General features: G+C 37.4%; 1 protein-coding gene across 4 annotated transcripts in view; it reads left to right on the top strand.

Moving 5' to 3' along the window:
* The window catches only part of SLC39A11 (solute carrier family 39 member 11), a 383748-nt gene that overhangs the window by 244859 nt on the left and 114285 nt on the right, over positions 1-24604 (top strand). For all 4 annotated transcript variants that reach the window (XM_081321875.1, XM_081321877.1, XM_081321874.1 and 1 more), the window contains exon 6: positions 9863-10033. In XM_081321875.1, coding sequence (XP_081178001.1) covers positions 9863-10033 — 171 coding nt within the window. The remainder of the gene's footprint in view (positions 1-9862; positions 10034-24604) is intronic.

Raw genomic sequence — 24604 nt, 5'->3', positions numbered from 1 at the left:
CTGTATATCAAAATCTACCTGCTTTCTGTCTTATAACTCAATTATTGAAAGAGTTTCCCATGTAAAAGTAAACAAGGAGCAAGGAAAGATTTTGACAGTAAATGTTATATGTGTATGTAATAGGACATAAAATTGTATACTTGTCATTTTGCAAATTGCTAGGAAATTACCACAGAATTTTCTTGATGCTTTTGTGTTAACCATCCAATGTATTATGATTTGCAAGAGCTGAATTTTTGGATACTGCAGCTTGGTGATAAAGTGGATTTTTAAATTATTTTTAACTATAGTAATTAAAAATGAACTATAATTTTTAATTATAATTAGACATGTCTTGTAGCAATCCCTACACAAGCATAAATGTTCACAAAATAAATGCATTTGGAACTGGAACTGGAACTGGATTAAATCAAGATCTTTTTCCGTAAAGGATTTTTTTTAAAAAAATCATTAGTTTATTGTAAAACACAAATGGAAATATATAAATGGAAATAAAGATCAGAGGGAAGATGGGAAAGAATTGTAAGGTAAAAAGCAAAAAAAAAAAATAGCAGTGACTTTCAACTCTTTTTGGTGTAAGAGAATACAAAATACAGTTACAGCCTCAACTTTTTGCTTTACATTTCTGATAGATATAAGCCATTTCTATAACAACCAACATCAAACCTAAAATCAAATGCTCACTTTTTTCTGTTTCAAGCATAAAATCCAGAAAATAGATAAGTTACCGTATCTTTAATTGAAACAGGTTTGTTATCTCTGCCAATTCCATCATTTAAGATTTTCTTTTCTGAAGATTTTAAAAGACTTGTGTCATCTCATCCTGATCACTGTTGGTAGACTCCTAGTGTGCTTTTGTTGTCTTGCTGTCAAAGTTTTGCAGAAAAGATGAGCCAGAGGCCATTTTCTTTGCTAGGCTTGGTGCTCATGGCTCAGCTAAAGAAGAATCTTTATTGCAGAGAAGAATGAATGAATGAATGAAGCCATGCAAAACTGTTAATTACCCATTGCTATTAAGAGTATGCAAATAATTTTTAGTACCGCAGTGGTTTTAAGTTCTTATTTAGCACTTCCCATAAATTAATGGGGTCTTTACTCAGCATGTCATGGCCCTAAAACCAAGAGGTAATAGTATGTTTATACAAGCCTGAGAAACACTAGTTCCTGCTTCCCAAAACTTGGTAAATTACTAAGAAATACGTAAAAGTGGTTTATCGTTGTGTAAGGACACCCAAACTCTTTACCCCTTACAACCAGAACATTTAAATTGACTTAAATATTTCCACATGTTCTAAAATATATTTGAAAATCTCCCAAAGTATTCCTATTGAGATGAAAATCAATGAAATTACCAACGGTAATTTGTTGAAATGACATAAAGATCATTCAGTGATATTGTTTTCATAATACAGGTAGTCCTGAAGTTATGTCCATTTGTTCAGCAATCCTGCTGAAGGAAGGCATTTAGGGCTGGTCCTCTGAGTTGGATTAGACTTTCTGAAAAAGCGATTTTTGGTAATCAAAGAAAAAGTTTGGAAAGCATTGCCTTAATATTTGGTGCTTGGATAGGAGGCGGTGGCTCAGTGGGTTAGGACGCTGAGCTTGTGGATCAGAAGATCGGCAGTCTGGCAGGTCGAATCCCGAGTGCCGCGTAACAGAGTGAGCGCCTGTTACTCATCCCAACTTCTGCCAACCTAGCAGTTTGAAAGCACGTAAAAAATGCAAGTAGAAAAATAGGGACCACTACCGTGGGAAGGTAACAGCATTCCGTGCGCCTTTGGCGTCTAGTCATGCCGGCCACATGACCACAGAGACGTCCTCGGACAAGCGCTGGCTCTTCAGCTTTGAAATGGAGATGAGCACCGGCCCCTAGAGTTGGAAATGACTAGCATGCGTGTGCGGGGGAACCTTTACCTTTTACCTTTAGGTGGCAGTTATGAGTCTGTCATTTGAGAACTGAAGATTGGTTTTATGAAATCAGGAATATGAGTATATTGAACAAATGAAAGGAGTTGTCCAATGAAATAGATATCTTTTTAGTCTTATAGCTGACTAACTAATTTACCTCAGCATTAGGATAGGCCACCTGCTTTTTCAGGGGGGCAGCAACAAATGATGTCTTCCTCAGCAGATCCCTAGAGCAGTGACCCCCAACCTTATGGGCAATAGGAACTGTTTCTGTGGAGAGAGTTTTTTCCGCCAACTGGAAGGATTGCTGTTTTGTATGTGCTTGCATCCCACGGATGGGGCTCCGCTTGTTTGCACGGCCCTGTTTCTGGCATGCTGCAGACAGACCGGGGTTTAGGGACCCATGCCCTAGAGTATTAGAAAGGGAATTTCTATCTGAAATACTGGATGTGTATCAAAAATAAGGCTTTTTTTTCTCCTGCTAATACAAGCAAGATAATCTGATCTCCCTGCTGTGCTTCATTCCCTCCTATACAAATTCTTTTGTGCCAGCTAGATGGCGTATGCTCTGGCAGGTTGGCCTTGCTCACTATGAAAGGCTGCACCTTTTGGTTATGTGTTGTTGTTTTTTAACAGATTGAATAGTGGAATGTTGAAATCCTGGCCATTTCTTTGTTTTTTATTTATTTATTTTTATAACTGGCTGCAATTGACAAGATTGCTTTCCAGTTTCCTCTCCCAGCCCAAGTGAAAAAAAGGTAAAAGTGTTTTATTCCTTTCCGTCCTCAAAAAGAGGTGCGCACAGAAAGGAAAGCAGATAACCAGCATGGATGGGAGAAGAAAAGAAGGAGGGGAAACTGCCAATTGGGGCCCTTGTTAACCATGTCTTAGACAGAGCACTCACCATCACTTTGGCCAAAGTGGAGGAAAGTGCTGAATTCCAGGAATGGATTTCTTAAACCAGCTTCATTTCTAGCTGATTTACACACCGATGACAAACAGCTAAAATTTGGAATGTGGAAGAGCTCTTAGTTTATTGGTGGAAAAGCAATTTACTAGGCTGAATTTAGATCTCTCTAGTGTACTATTAAATTTACGTGATATGCAGTGCTCCCTGTGGGACAAAAACAAAGTGACCATAGCTATTGCACAATCTCCCCTATTTTATGGAGCATATAGCCCTTGGAAATGAAGCAAGTCTGCTTCTTACTGCAGTAAACGCGAAAGTCAAAACATGTTTTCACTCAGATCTTTTAGGGATACCTGTCTTTTTTGATTGTCTCATTTTTCTTATCACCTCATCTGTGACCGTGTACAGTTTTCAAAAAATAAAATAAAACTGGTACCCTTCTGACATGTCTACATTTGATTGCTCATGTTTGATAACTGCCTGGAACCATAGATCTGTCTCCACAAGAAAGAAGAGTGTTGTTGCTCTGATGTTACAACCATCAATTGTAGTTCTGGACTAAAGATGCTGACCTCAACAGGGTTATCCTTGAGCACAATAATTCCAGCTAGGATGGAATTTATTAACCCTGCCATAGATTAAACAGAAACTGGGCTTCATAACATACCTCATGCATTATTTATTATCACCTAATAATAAATAATGCATGGGGGGGGGGAATGTGGCCGCTAGGAGTCAACAATGACTTGTGATAGCACATAATCACAATCAATACAGGAATAGCTAGGTCACATCCAACAACGATCACTGTTATTAAATAATAATCACCTTATACAGTTCCTATTTATCTGTTCACTGTCTACCCAATCAATTATTTGAAATATACATATTTCTCAGGATTATATTCCATGTTGTGGCAAGGGGGTGTGATAATGTGTCAAAGCTTATATGATAATAAATGAGATAGTCTTTTAAAATGCTACCTGAGGTGTTCTGTTTTTGCTGTCATAGAGTCACACAACTACCCCTTCAAGAATGACTTCAGTTCCCTCATTTCCAAAGGTGCTCTGAATTATTTCTTGGCATTTATATACAGTATTGGATAATCTTGGCCTGCTCAGTCTTCCTGCCTAGGAAACGAGATTAACATATTGCAAAGATCAGTGTGCCAGAGTGGTGAAAAGCCACTGTGATAAAGATAAAGGAACACACAGAGCTGGGAATACTTAGACAACCAAAGTGCAGTCCTATTGACAGCTGTGTTATGCTTAAGGAAGTGTTCTTGTGCAAAGCCTTACCCTGTGGTTAGCACATAGGGCAGCCATAGCTTTCTGAATCATCAGACACAGATTTGCCTAGTTCTGTTGCTGTAATGCAGAAAATGATTTGCAAACAAGTGTTTATCTAGAGGAAAGGTCTGGGTTTCTGTATCCTAACATAATTTATTTTTGTTGGGACTATTTTGTTTTTCTAGAGTTGCTCCTATGCTACGTAGCATTAATTTTTAAATCATGATGGCACAGTTTGATGCCAACTGAAATATAACAGGGCCAGTGGAGAGGCTGTAGAAAAGGCCACTGGGTTTTTTTCCCTTAAAAGTTAATGTAAGAAACAGGGCAGCTGATGGAGCTGACACAAATATTTCAGATGATTAATTACCTATCTCTTTGCTAGGATGTGATAAATTTCTTTGGGCGGAAGGCAGATAATGAATTCCTTTCCCACTCAGAGCTTGTCAGTATGATCCAGTAAGGCTTGCAGCAATCTGTATGACTTCAGTCTATCAGGACAATTACTCAGTAGAATAACATGTAACTCATAGTAGCAAGTTGTACTTGTACATGAGAGGATTCCTCAAAAATAACAACAATGTGTAAATAAGTTAACAGTAGGATTTTCAATTTGCATGCTAGATAAAACTCCAGGATCCCCAGGTTGCATGCTCATTAACTTCTAGCTCTAGAGGGATACTATTTTGGGGTGACACATTTGTCCACTTGTGGCAGAATGTATTTTTTTTATTGAAAAGTTTTAAAATACATTTTATCTTTAACAATCCCCCCTCCCCCTCCCCTACCTATCCCTCCCTACCCCTACCCCCCTTTCCCCCCTCCCCCCCCTCCGACTTCCCAGAGCTAAGTACAGGGTATAAAAACAAAGAACAAACATAAACATCCATATGCTACCAACAATAAATTCTTAAATCTATCACTCTCTAGCTCATATAAGATAACTGCAAACAATACTAATATTTCATATAGGGGAAAAAAGAAAATAGAAAGGAAGACTTATTCAAATGCTAAATGAAACTTTTTAGTCCCATATTTCTTCTGGATATATTCAATCCATTTTTTCCACTCCATAATATAGCGTTCTTGCGAATGATCTTTCAAATAAGCCGAGATCTTTGCCATTTCTGCCAGGTCAGAAACCTTTAAAGTCCATTCTTCTATAGTCGGCAGTTCCTCCTTCTTCCAATACTGACCTATTAAAAGTCTTGCTGCTGTAATTAAATTCAACATCAACTTAGTGTCCACAACAGTAGCAGGAGCCCCCCAGTGGTTTAACAGTTAGATAAAGAAATTTAGGAAGGGCCCCCATTCATAGATTAAGAAGTGAGGGGGGCCCTTCCTAAATTTCTTTATCTAACTGTTAAACCACTGGGGGGCTCCTGCCTCTCTTCTCTGATTGTTTCCTAGGCAACATCTCTTCCTATCCCCTCCCCTTCCTTCCTCAATGCATTCCATTACAGGCAGCTTAGCTTGCAGAAGGAATGTAGACATGGCAAACATCTCAGAAAGGACACTCAGGCAATAAAGAAGACCAAGGAGGATACCCTCCACCCAGCAAGATTCTGCTAATGTAAACTATAGTAATTCTAAAGTAGAATTACTTCAGTTGGGTGTACTTCCTTTCTGGTCTACCTTGCAAGACTAACACATACATATCCTCCCTCCCAATTTTAAGTCTTTTCCAAGTCCCTCCAAAGAAAGAGAGGTAGACCTCTACAAGTGGGAAGACTTTTTCTGTGGTGGGACCCCATTTATGGAATCCCCTCTCCAGAGGGCCTCAGCTGGTGCCTACGTTAGCATTAGTTTTGTACGTTCCCATTTCCCAGGCTCCTGAGTTGGTGTTTAATATATTGTTTTAGATTATGAATGACTACCCTACTGCTGCCTGTTTCTATGGTACTTTCATTTTGTATTTCAATCAATCAATTAACTAAACTTTAATACAGGTCAAAGACCTACCTTTTATTTGATTGTAATATTTATGCTTTTATTCAGATTATATTTTTAATGTGTCGTACTGTAAAACAGATAAGGTGTTTAGTTATTGGATGGTTAAAAATATTTAATAAATAAATGTGGAACATAATGCTTCTTATTTTGTTCTTCCTCTTAGCAACAGCAACAGCGTTCGTGTCATTCTGACTGGTTACTTGTTAAGACAGCTTTTCTCGGAGAAAGTCTCAGATTTAGCTATTTGAATGAGCTCTGTTCAAAAGATACACATCTATGCTGAAAAATAAGTTGAGCACTATGTGTTGATTGCTGTGATATGACACCAAGTCTGATTTTGAGCAAGGGGGAACAGCAGCACCTACTTGATGTTGGATGATCTCAAAAACAGCAAAATAGAATCAGAGCTGGAAAGGATTTGAGTACAAGGCATTCAAAGGTTGTACAGACTGGGAACTTGATAAAGCATTCCTGAAGTCATTTCTGTCCTGCTGGCAAGAAAATCTCATGGCTTTATACATGTAGTCATGAGTTGTTTTGCGAGAGAGTTTATCTTTCCTTGCCTGACATTAAAGGAGTTTTAATGAAAAACTCGGGACACGGTGGCTCAGTGGGTTAGGACGCTGAGCTTGTCGATCAGAAGGTCGGCAGTTTGGCGGGTCGAATCCTGAGTGCCGCGTAACAGAGTGAGCGCCTGTTACTCGTCCCAGCTTCTGCCAACCTAGCAGTTCGAAAGCATGTAAAAATGCAAGTAGAAAAATAGGGACCACTACGGTGGGAAGGTAACAGCGTTCCGTGCGCCTTTGGCGTCTAGTCATGCCGGCCACATGACCACGGAGACGTCCTTGGACAAGCACTGGCTCTTCGGCTTTGAAACGGAGATGAGCACCAGCCCCTAGAGTCGGAAACGACTAGCACGCATGTGCGGGGGAACCTTTACCTTTACCTTTAATGAAAAACTCAAGTTTTTATTCTTTTTTAAAAATTATATATTTGTTTTTTATTTTTCAAAATACAAAAAGGGTTTTATTCTTAGTCTTTTTTTTCTTATAGTTTCTTATAGTTTTAGGAGTCAGTGTTTAAATATGAAACATAATATTTCTGTCAATTACAGTACTGTTTACACCTAGGGCTAAATGTTTGGTGGGCAAGAAGTTACAAGGCTTTGGGAGGGGAGGGATGCCCTCAATGGGGTAAGGATATTGAGAGGCTGGATTGCATCTCAAAATAGATAGGGCTGTGATTTCCTGAGTTTTTTTTCCAAATGTATTGGGGGGAGAATTTTTATTTCCTCATCTCTTCCCCTCCTTATGCCATATACTACTGCTAAGCTTGTAAGCCGCCCTGAGTCTTCGGAGAAGGGCGGGATATAAATGGAATTAAAATAAATAAATAAATAATAAAATACCAAGGATGTCCAACCACGGTAACTTTAAGACTTGTGGACTTCAACTACCAGAATTCCCAAGCCAGCTTTCACTGTAACTTTCATGGTCCCTGCCTCCAAATGTAATAAATCTGTAAGCTACAGCTCTCAATTTGTATCATTACAACAGCAATAAATAGAATAGAGCTGGAAGGGAAGCAGGAGAACCTATTCCATCCTAGACAAGTGACTGTCTAGGCTCTTCTTAAAAATCTCCAGTGATGGAGCGCCCACGATTTCTGGAGGCAAGCTGTTCCACTGGTTAATTGTCCTCACTGTCAGGAAGTTTCTCCTTAATTCTAGGTTGCTTCTCTCTTTGTTCAGTTTCCAACCATTGTTTCTTGTCCTGCCCTCTGGTGCTTTGGAGAATAATATGACCCCCTTGTCTTTGTGGCAGCCCCTCAAATACTGGAATACTGCTATCATGTCGCCCCTGTTTCTTCTTTTCTTTAGACTAGCCCACAGGTCTGCAACCCGTGGCTCCGGAGCCGCATGCGGCTCTTTCAGCCGTCTCCTGCGGTTCCCGGTCCTCTGCCATGTGCAGTCCAAAAAAAAAAGTGGGACTAAAAAAGTTCAACCAATCAATTCAAATATGCGGGGTAGGTGCATATCTCGCCTTGGCTCCACTCTTCAGTCAAACCCTGTTGTGCGCATGTGTGCATGTACGTGCATGCGCACATATTTTTTGCGGCTCCCAGTTTTTCCTTTTGTGAGGGAACCGGTTCCGAGTGGCTCTTTCACTGTTTCAGGTTGCTGACCCCTGGACTAGCCAAACCCAAGTCCTGCAGCCGTTCTTCATATGTTTTAGTCTCCAGGCCTTTGATCATCTTAGTTGCTCTTCTCTGATTTTTTTTTTTCCAAACTCTGGTGACCAAAAGAAGTTGATTAAATTCATCCGGTTTTGTTTGGCTCCTCGTGTTTGCCAAACCATTATGAGATATTAGTATTTTTTACAGGGTAAAAATATCTGTTTGGAAGACCTGTTTATTTTAGTGTGTTTAGATGCCAGTTTGTGTTTCCTATTATTTAATACTTGTTTGAACAACCTGCACTGACAATGGAGTCAGACCAGATTTTCTACAATACCACTGAATATTTTTATGCTGTCCGGGTTCTCACCTTCTCTTTCAAAACTGTCATTTCAAATGGCAGGATGCAAGATTGCATGTTGTTTTTGTTTTTACCTGTTGGCTTCCTCTACTTAGTTTCTAAGCCAATGTTTAATGTGCTAGAGAGTTTCAGGGGCCGCCAAGTTATTTGCAGCATGAACATTAGCATTAAACTGCTTTGAAATGGCATGGGAAGCAACTGACATTAATTGAGAAGTGCCTTCAAATGACTTCTGAAACTTGTTCGTTTGCCTGGAGACTTTAAGGTGGTTGGGTAAAGAGAGTCAAGATGCATTGAAAATGTCAGATAATTGTAATCAGAGTACAGCTGTTGCTTATGTAAATTTCAGAAACATCTGCCTTTGTTACATTAATATATCTGGATCTTCTTAAGTTTTACTAATCAGTGGAAAGAATGTGATATTGTACTTCAAAATGCTGTATTTTGCCCATTTTTCTATGGCCTTAATTTAAACTTGCTTTGCTCATACTGGCCTTTAAATCAGAGAGACCTTTTGAAGACAGCTCTGTCAGAAAAGAGAAGAATAGATAGAATCTAACAATGTTTTTTTTTTAGAGTTAACCAATGAACACTCTATCCTTTAGTGTAGCAATGATTGACTGTATTATTACATGCTCATGTACATTCTTTTCATTCTGAACTCTTTCTCTTTGCTGCTCTGTTTATAATTTTACTCTATTAGAAAATACCTCTTGTGCATAAGCTGCAAATACTAGCTCTCTATGCTACCAGTAATATTCTATTAAGATCACTGTGTGAAATGTTAGCATGGTTTACTTGATTTTTGACTTTTTTGCCCACTGTAGATTGCATTCTATGGACAATTACAATAATGTAGCAAAAAGCAATAAGCAATCATTTCAAGTTATTCCTGGGATATATGAACAAGTCCCAAATTGTGGTGTTCACTCAGTCTCACTTATATATAGTGGAAAATCTGATAACATGATTTTATTTATATACCATTGCATTTCTACAATATTTTGTAGGTTTTTAACCTCTAATTAAATATTTCATTTCAGATCATTCCCTCCCTCCCCCCAGGAGTGTCGTCTGCATGTGATGAACTGCAATTCTCCTAATTTTATATCAATTTTCCAACACATGCGGATGGAACCATATTAGGGAAAGATGGTTTACATTAATATTAAACTCTGTATGCTCATCATCATCTTTGTATCTTTCCTTTATTTCTTTGTTTTAGCAACCTAAAGTTTTGTAAACTTTTTTTTATTTTTACTCTAGACAAAGGTGAAAATGGGGAACCATATCAAAGGAGGAAAGGTGCTGAACATAATCAGCCAGAACTTCCTGCAGTGTCCCACACTCTCAAAGACAACCCTCCTGTTCCAGCAAGCAGCAGTTGGAGGAGGATCCTGCTGTTGATTTTAGCAATAACAATACACAACATTCCTGGTAAGCCCTGTTTTGCTCTTTTGATGTCTATAATTCTCAGACCTGAAAATACCATAGGTAGGGTTTTCATTATGGTCTTAAGGAGCATCAAAGTAATACTCTAGGTGCTTTTCAGATTTGATAAGGTTAATGGAGGGACTGCAAATAGGTGCAGTGCAGTGAGTGATGTTGGCATTATAATTATGTCTCTGTAATGCAGGAATGATGAATGGCCTTCTAACTTTGAACTGAATGTAATTCTTAATGACAAAAAAACAAAAAGAAAAAAAGATGTTTATGTAGTGGCCAGTAGTTGAGCTCAATTTAAGGATACTTTATCTACAGGATATATCACGATGATGATGATGATGGTGATGATGATGATGATGATGATGATGATGACGATGATGTTGATGATGATTTTGTTGTTGTTGTAAGGGACCTTGGAGGTCATCTAGTCCAACCCTATAGGAAACCCTATACCATTTCAGACAAATGGCTGTCCAGTCTCTTCTTAAAAACTTCCAGTGTTGGAGCATTCACAGCTTCTGGAGGCAGGTTGTTCCACTGGTTAATTGTTCTCACTGTCAGGAAATTTCTCCTTAGTTCTAGGTTGCTTCTCTCCTTGATTATTGTCCATCCGTTGCTTCTTTTCCTTCCTTTGGGCGCTTTGGAGAATAGCTTGACTCTCTCTTCTTTGTGGCAGCCCCTGAGATATTGGAACACTGCTATCATGTCGCCCCTCGTCCTTCTCTTCATTAAACTAGACATACCCAATTCCAGCAAACTTTCCTTATATGTTTTAGCCTCCAGCCCCCTAATCATCTTTGTTGCTCTTCTCTGTACTCTTTCTAGAGTCTCAACATCTTTTTTACATTGTGGTGACCAAAACTGGATGCAGTATTCGAAGTGTGGCCTTACCAAGTGGTATTAACACTTCAGGTGATCTTGATTCTATCCCTCTGTTAATGCAGCCTAGCACTGTGTTGGCTTTTTTGGTAGCTGCAGCACACTGCTGGCTCATATTTAAGTGATTGTTCACCAGGACTCTTAAGATCAATGTTATTCAGTGTTATTCACTATTCAATATTAAAAGTATGGAACCCCATTGCTGCAAAAGATATCAGGCTCTTTGGCAGCTGCCTCAAACTTGTTGTTCTTTACAAGTACAATTCTCATAGTTTACCTTATCAATATTTATTGAAATAAATGGTATGAAGTTAGAAAAATTACAGCAATTGAACTATGTTCCTCCTAGAACCAATATATCACCTATACCTTTTGATATTCATTTGATATTCTTTTTAACAGCCTTTAACCTGGCAAGGAAATGGGTCTCTTCACTGATAACAGAGAATTTTTAAAGCTTTTTGTTTATATGATGGTCTCCTAAATCTTTGAACTAGCAGTAATAGGAGACATACTTTGCCATTACCTTCTTCCCATTTGCCTTTTTCAACTTCCCTGTCAAGCATAGAACTCTGAGATTTCTCCTATTAAAATACTAACTGGGGCTGAACCTCATTAGCATTTTTTCAGTTCAACCAAAGTCACCTACATGCTCCCATTCTGTGGTGCCATGTATCATTCTCTTGAAATGTATTGTAATTTAAATAAATCAATTTGCTATTGATTCTGATAGCAGCAAAGAGATTGATGTTCATTGTAGCCTGAACCAAGTCTTCTTCAGCCAAATTCAGATAAATAGCGATAGCACTTAGACTTATGTACTGCTTCACAGTGCTTTACAGCCCTCTCTAAGCAGTATACAGAGTCAGCCTATGGCCCCCAACAATCTGGGTCATTTTTTAAATAATATTTTACTAGTTTTCCAATATTTACAATAATATCTTTAAAAAGCAACGTGGTGTCCGAGTTACAATAGTTCCATTTCAAATAAATACATATTATTACAAATCTCCACATTATTATAACCAATACTTCCTCTCTCTCTTTTCTTCGATATATACTATCTCTTATCTAAATTAACATATTTCTTATTGCTATCCATCAATCATTTAATAGTTTATTTTATTTTATTTTAATATATATCCATCAATCTTTTAGTATATTTCATATTTTAACATTCCATCTTTAAAATATCAAACACCTTATCTATTTTTCTAGCTTTAATTTTACATTGATATTAAAATTAAAACGTTTTAAGATTTCTCAATTTCATATTACTAAAAAAACCCTCTTTTTCCTTTATACAATTCTCTTCAATACCTAGTAATGTAGTCCTGTTCTCATTTATCTCATTTCCATATCTATATCAATTATACAATATTTAAAATAGTAGTCATTAAGATACAAATCACAAAGAGGAGGAAAAAAGAGAAAAGAAAAAAAAAGAAAGAAAAAAGAAAAAGAAAAGAGGAGGACAATACAATATTCTTGTTTCTCATTTATAGTTTCCACATATTAAAAATTAACCAAAATTTGTTCCATTTTAACATTCAATACATCCTTCATGTCTCTGCATCCAAATATATTAGTTACCTTCTATCATTCTTAGCATATATACATCTTAACCCATATCATTTAGAAAAACTCAATATTTCAGTGTTAATATTCACACATTTGTATTTTGTTTTTTATTTTTATTATTTTTTATTAGTTAATCAATATTTTTATCTACTCATCAAAACATTCTCGTAATACCAGTACCATCCTGTCTATTTTAATATTATCTATTTGGCCTCTTAGGGACGCGGTGGCTCAGTGGGTTAGGATGCTGAGCTTGTCGATCAGAAGGTCGGCAGTTTGTTACTCGTCCCAGCTTCTGCCAACCTAGCAGTTCGAAAGCACGTAAAAATGCAAGTAGAAAAATAGGGGCCACTACGGTGGGAAGGTAACAGCGTTCCGTGTGCCTTTGGCGTCTAGTCATGCTGGCCACATGACCACGGAGACGTCCTCAGACAAGTGCTGGCTCTTCGGCTTTGAAACGGAGATGAGCACCGGCCCCTAGAGTTGGAAACGACTAGCATGCATGTGCGGGAGAACCTTTACCTTTACCTTATTTGGCCTCTTAAAAATGTTCATATTTCTTCAATCTTATACTTGCTTTCTTCCTTTGCCATGTCATTTTACGCTTCTTTGCCTCAGGGTCATCAAATCATTCTTGTATTACTATATCATATTGAAGTGGACCCCCAGTCTCCACCTTTGAAGAATTAAAGAATCTGCCAACAGCACCAAATCTTATTATTTTCACCTCTTGGTACAATTGTCCTGGTCGAAATAAACTTCCTTCCATGTTTTCTCCATCACCATCTTCAAACACCTGTATTTGTTGACTATTTAATTCTTCTGCCGGTGTATTTAATTGTTCAATTTCTTCTGTTAAGTTCTGTCCCAGTAAAATATTAGTTGTAGTCACAGTTTGAATTTGAGTTTGTTTCATCGAGATACTTTCTAATTCTTTTCCAAAAGCTCTTATTTCATCGCCAGCTGTAGAAAGGAGCTGATAAGTTTGGTAAGATATTTCCCACAGAGCATGAATTTGTTTTTGAAACTCTTCCATTATAAGCTTTCACATCTGATGTTCAAGGTTACTCTTTATCTTGTTTTCTTAAATATTTTCTTGGTTTTTTTAAAGAGAAAGTCAGAATTGCTATTTCAAATTTCGCCACTGAGTGTCCCCCAAGTACTTTAAGAGTTCTTTTCTTTTGTTATTTCTTTCTTAAATGTTCTTTTGTTTCCAAAAAACACCCCTGAGTTTGTTCACCGCCTTCCGAAGGAAGGGTTAAATTCCCCCTCCCTCTCCACAGGGGGGGGAAGTACTTAGCAGCTTAATTAGGTGAAAAGAAGATGATTAAGGTAAAGAGAGGAATCTTACCCTCGTCTCTTCCACGCTGCTTTAACGTTGCCTGATGGTAGATTTGACTTCGGCTGTCTGCAGCCTAGGAGCTGGCCATATTCCTATGGTCAGTCTTTCATCCGCCGGTACAAAGGGAATGCAGGCACTAACGAGGGGGTTGCTGCCCCCCCCTGCATTTCTGCAAAAGCCCCTTCTGTCTGGACACCCCTCCAGGGCAACTCTTTGGTTCTTTTAGGACCCCCCAGCGATGCGAATCTGGACGTGGAAGACGGGAGCTGTCCTCCAGGCATCCATTTATGGCTGTCGGCAAACCGGAAGTCCTGGGTCCTCATTTTACTAATCTCGGAAAGCTGAGTCAACCTTGAGCCAATTGGGATCAAATTGGCAAACTGCAGGCAGCCCACAGGCAGCAGAAGTAGCCTGCAATACTGCATTCTAACTACTGTGCCACCATAGCTCAGTGTTAGAGTAGATAAAACTATTGTAAAGAATTTTAAATAAATAGATTGCTGAATGATTTGAACACCACATTCCCATTCATTTAAATGTTTTAGAGGACTTGGCTAATATTCAGTCATTCAAAAATGCACGCTAGGCAAAATGGCTTTAGATAGACACTATCCTTAAAACTGTCTATTTCTTTTGGTCTTATATCTAAACCAAACTGCACTCGATAGGAGGTTGCCTTTGAAGACTATCTAGAAGGTACAGATGTTTCAATTTGTGGTATCACGAGTAATAATGAGCACTTCTTGTTGTACACATGTGCCACCTTTGCTATGTCAGTCTAGTAAGTTTCTGGGTGCAATTCAAGGTGCTGGTTGAAATCTTTAAATGCTTCATGGCATAGAACCTGGTTATTTGAGGGACTACCTCCCTCCATTGTTTTTGCCTGTCCAGTACATTTGGGCAGAGTGGGTGCACTCCCTTCTGTTAAATGTTGTCAACTTGTGTGGCCTAAGAACATGCCTATTCTGACTTGGTCCCACCCTCTGAAATAGCCCTCTGCAACTGGGATACTGATAATATCCACTTTTTTGAGATTTCAAACATCCCTTAAAACCTGCCTTTGGCTCTATGCCTGGGGTTAATGTGTTGACGGGCAAGCTGTTGATTTTTATAACATCTGTTTTAGTTTAGGTTGTCTTGTTTTATTTACATTTTTAACTGTTGTAATACTGCATTAGTTTTTGTAAGGTTGCCCAGAGCCTGTTAAAGTGGGTGGCCATAACAAATTGAAATAAATAAATGAAAGCTCTTTTTGAATAAAAAAGGGAAAATACAATTCCCATAGACAAATTGGAAAAAATAACTTGATGTGGACTTTTCTCTAAACTACACAACTAAGATGTATGGACCAATGTCTAAGGGGTTGAAGCTAATAAGTTGAAGCTAATAAGCATGCAAGAAACTTATCAAATTATGTGGGACTGTGCTTTGGAGTGGCTTAGCAAGAGTCATAGGCTCAGGTTAACTTTTCCTTTCTTGAAGAAACTGCAGAAGTGGAATGACATGTTTATACCCTACTCAATCTCTGGTGTAAGAGGTAATGAGAATCTGGTGTAGCGTGAAGTTAAAGCTGTAGCTTCAGCTTGAAGGGTAGATTGCTATGTGATAAGATCAATAGGAACTTCTTTATCTTACTTCCCTTTGGAAGGCACTCCACCGATCAAGTTCGTTCAGCCATTTATTCCTTTACATGTATGTAATTGAAAGTCCATGGAAGATTTCTTGCTCTGTGTAATACAGGAAGGAAATGATCTTTCATCTATATACTATATATGTCTTCTATCTTGGCACAAAATGTAAGACCATAGTAAAAAGTTTTAAAAGATTTTGATTTAGGATAGTGTTGTTTATAGAAAGGATTATCCTATAACATAGGAATGTTTTCTATGTTCTAGGAAGAAAGCGATTGAAAGGAAGGTATATTGGATAAAAGGCAGATGGCAAGGAAGAAAATTTATAACAGCGTCTCTATTTTTGTTGCTGGCTCTGCCCTTTATTATACAGCTTACAGCAACTTGGATTTCCAAATAAATCTGAGTATCAAATTTGCTGAAAGTAATCTCTCATGATCTATTAAATAAACAGATTTGCTCTTGATTTCTATATATTATGATTTGCAGTCCCCAAGTGATGTATATTAATTAGAAGTATGTATGTGTTCAGTATAAAGCTGCGTTTATGGTTCAAGGAATTTCATGTAGCAATATATACTGCTTCACAGTGCTTTACAGCCCTCTTTAAGCAGTTTACAGAGTCAGCATATTGCCCCCCAAAATTTGAGTCAACCTTGAGCAGGTCAGGATCAAACTCCTGGCTGTGGGAATACAGAGGTAGTCTGCAATACTGCGCTCTAACCACTGCACTACCACAGCTTTCTATGTATCTGCAATATTAAGTGATGTACAGTTTAAGAACTTATCATTTCTCGGCATGCTATTTCTGTTTACTTCATTTTGGGGGACTAGGAAATCCACAACAGGTTTCTTACTGGAAGCTGACCTTTACCATGATCCATACTTTTAGCTCTTAAAATCTCAGTCAGGTATTAACAGATGGGAGTAGTAATTCAACTTAATAATGCATAATATCTTCTGACTTATGTGTAAGCTCTATAGCAAAATGAAAATCTGTTCATTTCATCAAAAATATTCAAAAGGTTTCATCAAATGTATCAGGGAAGATCTGTTTTAAAATGAAGAAAATAAGAACTAAAGTTTCTGCTTAATAATATTAAGGAAAACATCCCTTAGGACTTCCAAGGGTAGGAATTAGGTAGAAGATCTTCAAATCGAAAAGGCAAAGACATCATTCTGGACACAATAAGACACAAAGATAAGAAAAATGCTATAAATCGTTAGACTGTGAGTATAAGAAGATCAATATATCTACAAATTAATGTCAGTTCTATAAAGCACTTGTTCTTTTCTGAGCAAAATATAGAAGGCCTTTATCTCTCTCCTACTACTTTGGCAGGTCAAAGACTTAAGCCTGGAAATCAAGTCACCCTCTTGACAAAAGCTATTTCCCAAATGGATAAAAATAACAAAAAACTATGGGTTACACGTTACAGTAATGTTTCTTCTCCTGGCGTTATAATAAGAGTGGCTAACCTTGGCAACTTCAAGACCTGTGGACTTCAACTCCCAAAATTCCCCAGCCATCAAGGGGGAATTTGTATCCTTATGGCATCCTTATCATTCATCAGCTTCTTTTTGAATGCAGTTCCGTTGTTGTACCATCATCCTGATCTGCGTCTGATAGTTGATCACATTGTACTTATTCTGGCTTGGAGTTTTGACAATATGGCAAAGACAAACCTGTAGAGTTCTGGCTGTGAAGTAGCTGTAATTCTTACAAATGCATGGTGTCGTTAATAACTGTAGGAGGAAGTGTTTTTTTCTTGTTTTTTTTCTTTTTAGAACTCAGGCACAGAATAAAATCAAGGAGCAGTCAATTTAAGGGGGCATTTTGCTTTTTTACCTCATAAAGGTTAATTTGTTAGAGCTGCCAACCCTAATTGGACTTTATCCTTTTTGCAAACTGTCAAATGTCATTTCAAATAAGGATAGAGTGAGAATGGGTATATCTTTCTGAATGCTACCCTGCTGCTTTGTCAGAAGAGCAACACTGAACTATTTTTTTACTGTCACTCAAAGACAAAATACGGAACTTCTGTAAAGAGAAGACAGCCCCCTCTTCACAATAGGTCAATTGCAATAATCTCACTGTTGCTGGAGTGAGGTCTTGAAAGGGCCTGCCTAACCTTTTTAATCTTCCTTGTTCAGGACAAAGCTACCTTCAGATAATTATAGAGGCCTCAGAAAGATCTTCTTAACACGTAAAGGTCGTGGCATTAATGTCTCTCTCTCCCCCCCCACCGCCCACCCCGCTTCCCCATAAGGTTGCTAGCAGAGTTTGAGAACAGCACCTTCAGTATGTATGTTTCAGTTCAATGAAATAATAATGTACTTCATCCTGTGCTTTTTAAACCCCATCCCAGCAATGTTCTTGCTTTGCTTTGCCTTTCAGAGTTTACTGCAATGCAAATTTCTGTTCTCACGAGTCAAGGCTTTTTAATAATTAAAGTTCAGTGTAATTAAAAATGCTATTGAATTCGTGCTCTTTGGCTAAAATGCTTGGGCTTCCATAAATTCACAGGGCTACATGCACAGACCCAGCATACATTTACAGATCTCTTGAACAAGTAAATCAGGTTACAAAGCATACATTTTTAAAGTGGAAGATTAGTTTGTGGGCTAAAGTATCAAATTCTGTGAAGTTTTCCTTCTTTTGAAAAGCTGGTGTCCAACAGTTTGTATGATGGATTTTTTTTTTACAAATTACTGATTAACTCATTGAGAGTTGAACTATACTCAGCAAATGCTTTGATTTGTTTTTTCCCATTGAAATAATTATATTTTCTCTCTGTAAAATGGGGAGCCCCTGTGGGCAAAGGAAACATATTTTTGCACAAGTGTTCCAATAGTGGCAATAGGGCAGACACAGTCAGTGTTTTACTTAATAGGATATGTTTATTCATTAATCAAATATATACATCACTTTTATACAAGTATTTACTATTGATTAATTAAATTCATTTACTTATGGTTTTCAACTTGACCTGCCTGACTAATGTTTGAGATGTAGACATTTCCTTTATGAAGCTGAGATAGAATGTTTATCATTCCTAAAATAAAAACATACATATGTACCTTTTCATTTCAGGAAAGGAGCTAGATGAAATGTGAAAAAGATAATGGAGTGAAGCATCTCGACTTGCCTGCCAGTTTTGTGTTTATTGGCTGTAAGAGTTGAAGTAAAGGCTTGTTAATTTGCTCCAAGCTGAAGCAAATGAAGAGAATAAATTGATATAGATGGGAGATGCCAAATGGTGGAGTAGTACTTGCTAATGTACTACTAGATCATTAATTATGCTTTTAATCAGGGGCTGTTTATTCTGGTTAATCTTTGTGCTTTCAGGGGTTGTTATGGCAAGAAATGGAAATGAATTAAAATGTTACAAGCCTATCACAAATAAAAATTAGCAAGGTGTAAATGAAAAAGTTAAATCATGTTTTTTAAAAGTTCTGATTTAACAAAAAGGAGAGCTGGATGCTTTAGATTTGTGTTTTGTATAGTTTTGTGTGTGCTTTTATTTGCCATGATATATCAGTAAAAAGATTAGGTGTAAATTTTATTCCAAAATATATGATTTATTAAATGAAGTGCATTTCCTCAAAGAACCTGCTGGTTAAACCATCACCATCTTCTTTGTATTTTCTAGAGTGAGTTGCAGTATGTATAGTTCAGTACAGATAAATTCACATCTGTCATTTATCTTAGACACTAAAGGAGAGATTATAATAGTAACTTTGGACTGAAAGGAGAAACTGATGGAACAGAATGTCAGACTATGCTTGAAAATTATTTGTGAGATTTAATTCTCACATGGTCAGTGTGGGTTTTTTTTATCATATTGTGTGAAATAATAAGTTAGCAAATCTGACCATTCCCCAAAACTTTGGCTTTTAACTTTCTTCAGTAAATGAAACTTATCTGAAGTTCTTGGATTTCTTGTGGACGTGCCGAAGAGGTACGTTATTACCTATGGTTTGAAGCCTGACACTCATGGATCATGCTAAAAATGTTGATAGTCATAGGATTGATATCACCTACCAGTTAATTAATTTTGAGAATTCAAATTGAAATTTTGAGAGCATCTACCTGTCTTGGCAAACTTACCCCTTCAAAAAAGAAGCCATGGCCAGTCAGAAAATATGTATAAACTGAATTAATCTCTTTATGATGCTCTTTTCTATTTTCAGTGGACTTTTGTGGTGGTCTTTTACATTACTAGGAATAAACATTTGCTTTGTAGCACACCAACTATTTATTTTTAAAAGCATTTTGGGGGGATGAGAGTCTGGTGGACAGCAAGGGATTTTTTTTCAGGGGCATATGGGTGACTGTAGGTACCACACTGCCTATCCTGACAGGGATATTCCTAAGGAGGGTGAGGTGCTATTGTTTTTTTTGGGAAAAATATTTTCTGTTGAAAGAAATACACCTTTGGTGCTGCTATTGAACAAATACTTTTCCTTAAGAGCAGAAACATGCTGTCAACTTATGCAAGCAATATGGAACTCATGGTTGATAATGTATCCTCAATTCAAGACAGGAGGGGAGTGAAGACCTGTTTTCTGAGGATATTCTTACTAATTGAGCAGGAGTGTAAAAGGGAAGGTGTTCCTTTGGCAACTTTAATTCCAGAAAAGATGCTATCCATGTATAATTAAAGTCACATTACATTCAATCACTCCTGCTGACTATATTTAGGATTATACAACCAGAAAAGAAAAAAATATGTTTTGTTTTGCTTTCTTTCTGAAGTTCTTTGCTTTACTGCGAGTATTTCTGTTTTGTATATTGTTTTGAAGTATTCTGTGCAGATGTGGGCCTAATCCTAGTGCTTGCATAATTTTAATAGTCTCAGTTAAAATACCTGTTAGGAAAGCTAAGGAGAAATTCCTTGTTGATATGATCAGTTCATCAAAATAGTCCACCAAAAACTGGGTAGGTACATACATGTTCTTTCTAGCATTTTCTTTCTTTGAAAATTGCTCCTCCACAGGTAATATCCTAGAATTGCAGGATATAGTAAATTGAGTCAGTTTGCATTGCTTTAGGAAGTCTCCAAAACTTTTTCAGTGCCTCTACTTGAAGTTGCTAATCATGTTGTTTATATGGAATGAGAAGACATTCCCAATATGTATATCCAATGATTGCCCAGAATAGTTTTTCAGAACTGCTGTTGGATGTCGTACTACATTACATAATCTGAGGGACTTTCAGTGTAGCACTTAGAGCCTACAAATGGATCACTTTCCTCAGCGATGAATTTTCTCTAGTGCCTTTGAGAAAACTGTACAGCTTTAGCCTAACTAGTCTTGCCATCATTGCGGGAGCTGTTAGAATTGTTGTTAGAGTCATGACTGCAAATGTATCATTATGGAGAAAATGCTTGAAATTAATTAATCACTATTGAATCCTGGCAGCAAAGTTGATTATGCTTTATAATGTTTTCTTCTGGATATCAATTACAAAAATTAAGCTTTTCTTGGACATACAGAGAGATTCTATTAGAGCATGTTCTTTTTGTAGTTATTTGAGTACTCTACCAATCAAGCTGCAACTTCTGAAGAATTCAAAACTATTAAATCTAGATGCCAAGCTTTTTTCCTTCAGTGTCAGCAAGTTGAATCAGTCAGTTTATCATGACTTACATCTTTTATGATTAAAGAGACTTTATGGTCAATTGCCAAATGCAGATTCTACTAAGCAAGCCTTACATACTACTTTTTTTGGTCACAAAAACTATAATCTCCTTTATTTGTTGAGTACTTAAATGTCCTTGATAATCTATAGCAGGGGTGTCAAACTGCCGGCCCATGCGCTGGTTTCATCATATCGAAGCCGTGCCCACCCCATTGCTAGCAATGCAAAAAGAGTTGCGATACGTCACGACACGTCATGTGATGTGAGTTTGACACCTGGGATCTATAGTAATCATTGTCTCCTCAAATTACTCCAGGGTGTGGTGGCTGCTTCTTGACGGAAAATTGTCAGATTTTACTTAGAATTGCTGATTCATAGAAGCAAAGCACAACTTCTCTTTGGGAGGAAAAAAATTCACACTGGCACCAAGCAGGGATTCTTCCTTTTTCTACTCCCTTTTCTTAAAACTAGATGAAGGAATAGAAAAGTGCTTTTTTTCACTAATTCTTGATACTGAGTTTTTATATACATCACCAAGTTATCTGACTCAAAGATTCCACCAAATCTCCACTCAGGTTTTAGAAGGTCATGTTTAATCGAGAACTAATTTACATATATTAAACATTTACTTCCTGACAATTCTTTATTTCCAGCTTACATAATAATAAGTTTGTTTTTATATATAGTCATTTTGAAATTTTATTGAAATGAGCTTTGTATGACTAGAACTACAGCTATCAGCCTTCCCAAGCAGTACAGACAGGAAACACAACCAGATGAGCTAATTCTATTTTACCGTATGGTTACATTAACAAAATCATGCATGTAATCTAAAAATTACAAATCTTCCACCATTTGTTTTACCACATGATAAGTTAGGATGGTTCTTTCTGAGATTTCTGTCTAACGTTATGCATCTGCAGGCTATGCCCTCTAATAATAATAATAATAATAATAATAATAATAATAATAATAATAATAATAATAATAATAATAATAAAAGTTGGAAGGGACCTTAGAGGTCATCTAGTCCAACCCCCTGCACAGGCAGGAAACCCTATACCATTTCAGGCAAATGGCTGTCCAGTCTCTTTTTAAAAACCTCCAGTGTTGGAGCATTCACCACCTCTGGAGGCAGGTTGTTCCACTGGTTAGTTTTTCTAACTGTCAGGAAGTTTCTCCTTAGTTCTAGGTTGCTTCTTTCCTTGACTAGTTTCCATCCGTTGCTTCTTGTCCTGCTTTCAGGTGCTTTGGAGAATAGCTTGACTCCCTCTTCTTTGTGGCAGCCCCTGAGCTATTGGAACACTGCTATCATGTCACCCCTCACCCTTCTCTTTTTTTTATTAAAGAGTTTTACAAAAACAAAATTTTACAATATATCCCCAAATCCCTCCCACCCCAAACCCACCCACTTCCCCCCCCTCAGCCAATCTCAATGTATACATGGTAGTACTTTGACAATAAAGGTTCATTCATTCATTCATATGTGGAATCCCAAAATAATATATCAGTTAAGGCATATGTCAGCTGCCAAGAATGTGTAAGGAAGGCTTCAACACATAGAATATTTCGGCTCTCACATTGGAAACCCCAGAATTTTCAACCTCCACTCTCTTCATGCATTATATTTATATTTTTTAAAAAAAAACCAAAGGACTTTTGGCCACTTTGAAATTCACAACTTATAACTATTTGCAGTTTCAAAGAATTTCTAACTAGACTTTTTTTCCAGGCTTTTAGTATCCAAAAGCCCCAGGAATATATTCCAGGGGAGTTCAAAGATTCTTCTGGAGAAAATACAAGCTAGGTTTAACTTTAAATTTCTGTTCTCAAAGCTCCTAGGACTACTAGTGAGGAATGATGCCCTTGTTTTTGTGTATTATATAAGAGTACAATTCTGTGTAGATTATATACTGTACTATGAAAAAAGGACTGTCACAGAATGGATTGTTAAAGGGTAGTTTCAAACCTAAAGTCTTGACAAAAGGCCAAGAGTGTTGGACGGGTTAAGCTAAAATGGAATGAAGTTCTGAGAATTATTCTTGGAAGCAATGATCCCTAGAATTAGCTTACTGGGGAAATCAAGTTTAAAGATCACAGTTAAGCTAGCAGCCTGATGAAACTTTCCCTTGAGCAAATGGTTTGGATTTGAAGGATATTACTTTGTTTTCATTTTCAAGATCCTTCACCAGCTCATAGCACACCAAGGTATTGCAAGAGCAAAGATTCTTCATCCAACCTGTAGGCTGCACAAACACACTTTAAGCAGCTTTTTGCTGACCTAAATAAAGTCTTTCCTTAGAAAGGCTCAACCATTCAACTGTACCTTTCCCTTTAATTTTCAGGAAGGGTTGCAACTGGGCGCACCGGCTTGAGCCTGCGTACCTTTTTGTTCCTGATAAAATGGTGGATTTATTTTGCCAATGATTTGGGAGAAGACTCTGTTGCTTAGATACAGAGGTACTTTGAAGGAAGATAATGTTGCCAGGGAAACCAAGCCCTGAACTTCTCTGTTTTATATTTGTTGCTTCGGGGTTTCAACAGTGGGCAAAGATCTTTTTTCCCCCTGACAGCTGTGAGAACACAGTAGCTTTGGAAACTTGCATAAAAGCTGCTAAGTAGCTGATAGAAAAAGCATGCATGTTCCAGGTGTTAAACTGCAAGATATGTAGGTGTGAAGTCTGTCTGTGAGTGTCTAAAGAGCTGTTCTCACACTGGATTACAAGCCATCAACTAAAAAAAGTTCTTTTTAGTGGCAAATGTAGCCATCAGAAAGGGAGAAGGACACCTGATCCCTTAATTGTTGCCCTGAAAATCAGTTTTAGTATTTCACATGACCTACCCAGGATTTTATGCAGGTTCATTGTTCCATGCTGTAAAACTGAGAAGACAGAAGATTTATTTTGCTGATTGAGTTGATAGGTTGCATTGATGAGGTTGGGAGTTGGGACAGGAAAAGGCAGAATAACTGAAATATGAATAGTCAGCTCAAGAGGAATTAAAAAGAATACCATATCAGGCTGATCAAATATCAGATGTTTAATTACCCCTATGTGCAATGACTGTTCTAGCACTTATAGTTCATGTTATCATTAGAGGTTTTTTCAATATTCAAGTACGGCGTTGAGATTATAATGACACTGAGGACGTTTGAAGCAGGAAAAAGGGGAAAAAGTAAAAATGAACACTTTGGGGGAAAGTAGAGGGGATGATAGATAATAAAAGATAGCAAATAGCTGTATGAAGCAACAAAGAATTGCAGAAGTTACTGTCTGAAAGACGCACATGTACATTGGATATATTCTTTTAGTATTTTGTGGGATTTTAATAATGGCAATATCTGGTTCTATGCATCTTAAAGGCTTTGTTTTCACATTTGTCCAAACATCAGCTCCCAAATATTCATGACAAACTTTTTTTCCTTCAATAAAGGTAAATTTCAAATACAGCTTTTAAAATAACACAGCAACAGCTGTAATCACCTA

This window comes from Vipera berus, assembly GCF_964194415.1.
Source record: "Vipera berus genome assembly, chromosome: 2".
In the NCBI taxonomy this organism is placed as follows: Eukaryota; Metazoa; Chordata; class Lepidosauria; order Squamata; family Viperidae; genus Vipera; species Vipera berus.
The sequence above is the reverse complement of the archived record's forward strand: the minus strand, read 5'-3'. Positions and strand labels throughout refer to the sequence as shown.